General features: G+C 45.7%; 1 protein-coding gene across 1 annotated transcript in view; it reads right to left on the bottom strand.

Moving 5' to 3' along the window:
• Positions 1-503: 503 nt before the first annotated feature.
• The window catches only part of LOC110288040 (uncharacterized protein C2orf78 homolog), an 8,913-nt gene continuing 3,041 nt past the window's right edge, over positions 504-6,375 (bottom strand). The window contains exons 2-3 of the mRNA XM_021154496.2: positions 3,646-4,401; positions 504-2,443 (exon numbers count right to left, since the gene is read on the bottom strand). Coding sequence (XP_021010155.1) covers positions 630-2,443; positions 3,646-4,401 — 2,570 coding nt within the window. The 3' untranslated portion in view covers positions 504-629. The remainder of the gene's footprint in view (positions 2,444-3,645; positions 4,402-6,375) is intronic.

Genomic DNA, 6,375 nt, shown 5'->3' with positions numbered 1-6,375 from the left:
ATCATGTATACATATGTACATGAAAGCCTGTTTTTCATTTCATGAAGCATTAGGAAATGCTCTGTCCCATGCAAATTATAATCAAGGGCTGGGGTGAGAGGTATGAAATGGGAAGAACCATGGTAAGAGCGGGAGTGTGTTCTGTTGACAGGAAAACCTTTAGGAACCATCCCATATTCAGTGACCAGTACAGTGAAAATAAAAGCCAAGGAGAATAATTTTATTATCACCAGAGCTATGATGAATTGCTTTAATAGTAAATATATATTACTAGAGTTTATGTAATATGATGTAGTTATATAACATATACTACTTTGTCAATCAAAATTAACAATATCAAAGCCATGAGAACAATAACAATGACCTCTGTATATACTATGGATTAAAGAACTGACTCAAATTACTCCAGTTAGTTTTACTGGCTTCAAATATTTACAATTATTATAAGAAATTTGTCTGTTTGTTTATATAAACACAAACATCTACATACTCATCTACATAGCTACATATTTACTTATGCATCTACACACTTATATGACCCTTGAAGTTCTATGTATGTATCTGTATCTGTGTCTGTACCTGTCATTTTACACGTCAAAAGTACTATGTTACAAAGATCTGGCCAGCTCCTACATTGCATACCCATAATATTGAGAAATTTCCATATCGGTTTCCCTGTGAAGGAAAAGCTGTAGTTTCCCAGGAGAGCTACACTTGGCAGCATTCTCACGCTCCTGTTGGGCCCTCCTCTTCATGGTCTCCCTCTCTGGCCTCTGCTCTTTTGTGATGGGCTGTGAGATGACTGGTCCCAGAATGTCGACTTTCTTCCATGGAATTGATTGGCAGCTGAAGTCTTTCAGTCGATGTTGGGTTTGAGGTTTGTGTGGTGATGGTGCCTTGTTCCTGGCAGAAGAAATAAGCTCTCTCTGGAATGAAGTATGAGAGGATGCTCTGTAGGGTACAGGCCTCATGTGGGCCAACTGAGGCTTAGCACTAGACTGACTGGTGTTGGCTCCATTAGGTTGTGTAGCACTGGAGGAAATTGGAGGAGCTGACTTGGCAGAAGCCATCAGAGATGTGCTGACAGGAGCTGGTTGGAATGGATGAGCTGAGTGGGGATGAAGCCTCACAGGGTGAGCTGCAGTGGGCCTGTGTGAAGCCAGGGAGAAAGGCTTTCTAGAAGCAGGCCTGGCTTGAGGCTGGCCCAGCGTTGGAAAAGACAAAGGTACTAACCTGACCTTCCCAGTCAGGGGCAGGTCGTACTGGGATGGAGATGTACACTCCTTGTGAGCACTGATTTTTGCTCTCTGGGCTTTGGCTGGGATTCTGTCAGGATCCCGGCCCTCAGGTGGCATATTCAGCAGTGCTGGGGTGGCTGGGCCTGGGCCTGGGCCTAGGCCTAGATCTTTGATGTTGGTGGAGTTTCGCAGACCCCCGAAGGAAGAGATGCCAGTTTTCTTCTCACTCTTCTTCCCGAGTGGGTGGAAGACCTGCACGGACTCCAGCATGTGCATGCCAAGTTTGGTTCGAGGCTTCTTGAAGCTGTTTTGACTGAGCTCAAGTGGGTTCCTCTTCCTCTTGGTCTTGGGGATGGTGGGCTTCTCTTCTGCTTTGACTCTGTTCCTTGACTCCTTAAGCTCCACTGTTTTCTTGGAGTTGTTCTCTGGTCCACTTGGTCTTTCTTGCCCCTGTCTTCTACCTCTGCTGTGCCTGCTGGGTGCCTCTTTGGGAGCTTTGACCTCCAGATGCTTTGAGATGCTGTCAATAGCTCTTTCCTTGTCCTTTGCACAGCCCCCACTCCCCTCTCCCCTGACCAGGTCCTGGTGCTGGATTTTGGCCTGAGGAGCTCCATCAAGAAGGTCAGAGGCTTTTAGGTCATTCTTTGTCACCTTTTCAGAGGAGGTGCTCATGACTCTCCAGCTCTGAAGGGGAGGGCACCGGTCTATGTCTTTGAGGGTTTTGAAGAATTGGGGAAGGTGATCACCTGCTCCCAGTGTAGTGAGGTCCTCAAAGTTGTTTCTGGATCCAGTCTCATTCTCCAGCTTCTCTTGCTCTTCTAGACCCACACTGATGCCTTCCATGCTGGCATTGTCAGAAGCAGACTTCGGTCTTAGACTTCTTGTATCAGTGCAGTCAGGGTGCACTAAAAGAAGGTGTGATGGTCCTTGGTTTTCTTTAGTGCCCTCATAGGCATCCCGAGGCATTGACAGCTCAGCTTTCATCTCAAGCATGTTTTCATTCTCTTGTTCCAGGCTTGGAGCTAGAGGCAAGGTCAGCAATTCTGAAGAACTGTACACGGGGCCTGTTAATAACCTGTCCCCATTGACAGGTGGTGTCCTCACCTGGAGAACCTCAGTGGAAATATTGCAGAGTTCTGGACTCTGCAACACACTGACTGTCTGGACGAAGGGTAGCAATCTTTGGGAACTCTCCATGTCCACCACTGGAAAAGAGTCAAGGAAGAAATCAGTGCTGATGAGTGAGATGCTCCCCACCCCACCCCCATTTCATAGCACTACAGCACTCTGCCTCTGCAGGAGGGTAGGCTATTCCTATGAGCTGTGCTTGAGCATCCGGGACAGCAGCTCTTTTGACAGACAGATGGTGACTGCTCTGTTTTTGCTGCCCATGCCATGTCAGGTTTTCTCAGATACTTTTGTGTTCCTTCGGGTTTGTGTGGTACTTGAGGCTTAGAGTCTATGGTTAGGCTACAAAATTTTCTTGATATATGCTCCTCACTTGCCTTCCCCTTTTCCAATGATACAGTGATTCCCATCCTTGAGGCTTTGCTATTAGGTAGGTTGTCTGGGCCATAATTTTTAAGAAACTACCTGACTCTGACAACTTCNTTCAGTTTAAGGCATTGCTCCAAACCCCAGACGCTTGGCTTTTTATGTGGGATTAGGTATCCAAAGCTAGCTGGGCCCTCCTTTGAGAAAAGCATTTGAACAAAAGAGCTTTCTTCCAGCCTTGTATCACACAGACCTCTTGTAAGCGATATGCAAATTGACATAAGAAAATGAAATATTTGGGCTTGGTTATGATTCTCCATTAGAGAAAACATCTGCATGATCTTATAATGTTGTCAATTGGTCACCTCTGAAGTACTACATCAGAAGGAAAAAGAAGATAAGTAGCCTTGGCTACCTTAGCAATGGTACATGGTCTGCACCCTACTCTCTCTATAATTTTAACTGTAAGAAAATGCCAGGACAGGGGCTGGGATCTGGGAGGAATTCTTCCTCCAGGACAGATTCTGAGTTGCATTGCTCTGGAGAGAGAATTCAACTGACAGAAAAATTCCATGTTACCAAAACAAAAAGTCCTCATTGTCATCTCTACCCAGAGCAGTAGTTCAAGGAGTCAGTGACAGTGTGCAGGGATGTGATAGTGACTAACTTGTGCTGTCACATGTGTGAGTATGGTGTGTTCCTGACACCACTGAATGCAGGATGGATACCACTCACTGTGGCCTTGCATTCTCTATCATTATTCAGTCTGAAGATGGGGGATGAAAAGCAGAGCTCTATTTAACCTGTAAAGACTCATAATCTCTCGCTGTGTGGAATATCCACTACCGAAAAGTAGACTTGAGCATCCTTGGACTCTGGATCATGTGCCTTTCCCTCCTGAATTTGTTCTTACCCTGAAGACTGATGTCTGGCATATTTTGACCAGATGTGGAATAGGAGAAGCCAGAGGTGGAGATTGGTATTTGGACATTCCTTGGCTGAATCTCCTTTCCCACCATCAGCATCTCTGGTTGTGGGGCAGACTCCTCACTCACAGGGTAGGACACAGAGCTGTAGGGCTGCAGACACTGTCCTAGTTCTCCAGGTATCAGATGGTCCAGGCTGTTCTGGTTGTAGTAGTACACCTGGCTGCCATCCTGGTAGGAAGGTGCCAGGCTGTATCCTTGATCTGGTACCTGTGGTGGTGTAACTTGGACAAAACTGGTTAAAAGTGATGGATGGAAAGGGGCTATAGTATTGGGATCTAAAATTTTATCACACTGGGATGTCACAGACAGGGAGGAGAGTGCAGTGTCCTGGTCAGTGATGGTCATATTGAATTCCTGGAGTGTATATCCTCTATCTTTGCTTTCTGTGAGATCCCACTTGAGAACACCTGGATAGAAGAGTGCAGAGGTTGAGTTCTGGCTCTGGTCAGTCAGCTTCACCAGCATGGTCATGCCAGCATGTGGGTTAAGGTAGCCTCTGCCTGTGATCAGCTGGAGAGAAGTGTTGGTGCTTGGTGGCAGGAGCCATGCTAAACTCACAGCTGGGGTGGAGACACTGGAGGTGTTGCACACCCTTTCCGAGTGTGTAGAGTTGCTCATCACAGGCAGAGAGGGCTGAAGACCACTTTCTGTACCGAAGAAAGGTGAACTTTGGAAGTTTTCTGTAGGGAGGAAGAGGACAGCAGGAAAATAGTGAGGTTGATGCTTTCTAGGTTCCTGTGGGGAGCAGTGCTATCTCCAGTTTGTACTGGCTGTGATTGTCTAAGACTGAAGTTCTCTCCAACATCCCAAATTGCAAATGAATCAATAGTACTTGATTCTTGGTACTCTTCAGGATGACACTCATTTGATGAGCTGCCTGTTCTTTCTCTGTGGGCAGAGAATTCCTAATTGATCGCATTCAACTTTGGCTCCAATCTGGGCACAGTCCTCCTTTGCACTGGTTTGTCTTGCTCCCATACCTGTGATACTGTCTCATTACTGTGTCCCAGAGTAGAAATGTTTAGAGGCAAGAGAGCCATAGACAGCTTAGGTTTCTTGTTTTGCCCTGTCCTATGCAGATCTCACTCTCTGTAGAGAGTGAGATGGACCTGGCTCTGCCTCTGGAGTGCTGCTGTCTTAAGTGAGTCCCAGCTCCACCAGGATTGTCTATATTCTATTATTAAAAAAAAAATGATGGCCAGACGGTGGTGGCACAGGCCTTTAATCCCAGCACTTGGGAGGCAGAGGCAGGAGGATTTCTGAGTCGAGGCCAGCCTGGTCTACAGAGTGAGTTCTAAAACAGCCACGGCTACACAAAGGAAACCCTATCTCAAAAAAACAAAATAAATAAATAGAAAATAAATAAATAAATAATGATATAGAAGTTCACAGCCAACCATTGAACTGATCATGGGATCCCCAATGGAGGAGGAGTTAGAGAAAACACTGAAGTAGCTGATGGGGGTTGCAACCCCATAGGAAGAACAACAATGTCAAACAACCAGAGTTCTCGGGGTCTAAACCACCAACCAAGGAGTTCCCATAGAGGGATCTGTGGCTCCAGCTGCATATTTAGCAGGGGATGGGCTTGTCAGGCATCAATGGAAGAAGAGGCCCTTGGTCCCATGAAAGCTCAGTGCCCCAGTGTAGGAGAATGCAAGGGCAAGTAAGCAGGTGTGGGTGGGTGGGTGGGGGCACACCATTATAGAAGCAAGAGGAGAGTGGGTGGGATAAGAAGTTTCTGGAAGGAAACTGGGAAAAAAGATAACATTTGAAATGTGAATAAATAAAATATCAAATGAAAAATGATGCATACAGGATTTTGTGTATGAATACTGTATTTAGCTAATTCTTTCCCCTTCTAGATCCTCCTGTGTCCCTCCCATTTCTTTTATAATTGATGCCTTCTTATGATTTAAGTTATGAGTCTTAAATACTATGTGTATATCATTTTATAAATATAATCTGTTGATAAATTTTCATGTAGCTTGTACATATTTAGACCTGACTTATTAGGATTTGCAAACTTATTAGAAGGCTTTTTCATGAATTAGATTGTTTCTACCTTTGTTACCTTTATTAATTGTAATTCTTACAGAATGGGAGCCTTGGTTTTCCATGAATAAGATCGTTAGTTCCCTTGTTCCCTTTGTTAATTGTAACTCTTATAGAGTGGAAGCCTTGATAATATCCAACATAGCCAGTGTATACAAGCACCAAGGAACTCTTTCCTGTCTGGGACAGTGCCCTGAGCAGACCTTGGGTGTGAATTCTGCAGCCAGTTCCACAACGCCCAGAAGAAGCTCCACTCCCAGGTGCTCTAACACACCCAGGATCCTAGGAGCTTGGTCACAACAGGATCTCAGGATCCCAGAGGCAGCTTGACTCACATTAGCTCTGACACACCCAGGATCGTACGATCACAGGATCACAGAATCACAGGACCACAGAGACAGCTGAACTCTGAGGAGTTCTGACACAACCAGGAACACAGGAAGGACAGGTTCCAGTCAGATATAGCGAGAGCAGGTAGCTCTAGAGATAACCAGATGGTGGGAGTCAATCCCAGCACTCTGGAGGCAGAGGAAGAGCATCCTGGTCTACAAAGTGAGTTCCAGGACAGCCAGGGCTATACAGAGAAACCCTGTCTAGGG

Source organism: Mus caroli, unplaced genomic scaffold, assembly GCF_900094665.2.
Source record: "Mus caroli unplaced genomic scaffold, CAROLI_EIJ_v1.1 scaffold_10991_1, whole genome shotgun sequence".
NCBI classification, from domain to species: domain Eukaryota; kingdom Metazoa; phylum Chordata; class Mammalia; order Rodentia; family Muridae; genus Mus; species Mus caroli.
Note: the sequence above shows the minus strand (reverse complement) of the source record. Positions and strands in the feature narration are given on the sequence as shown.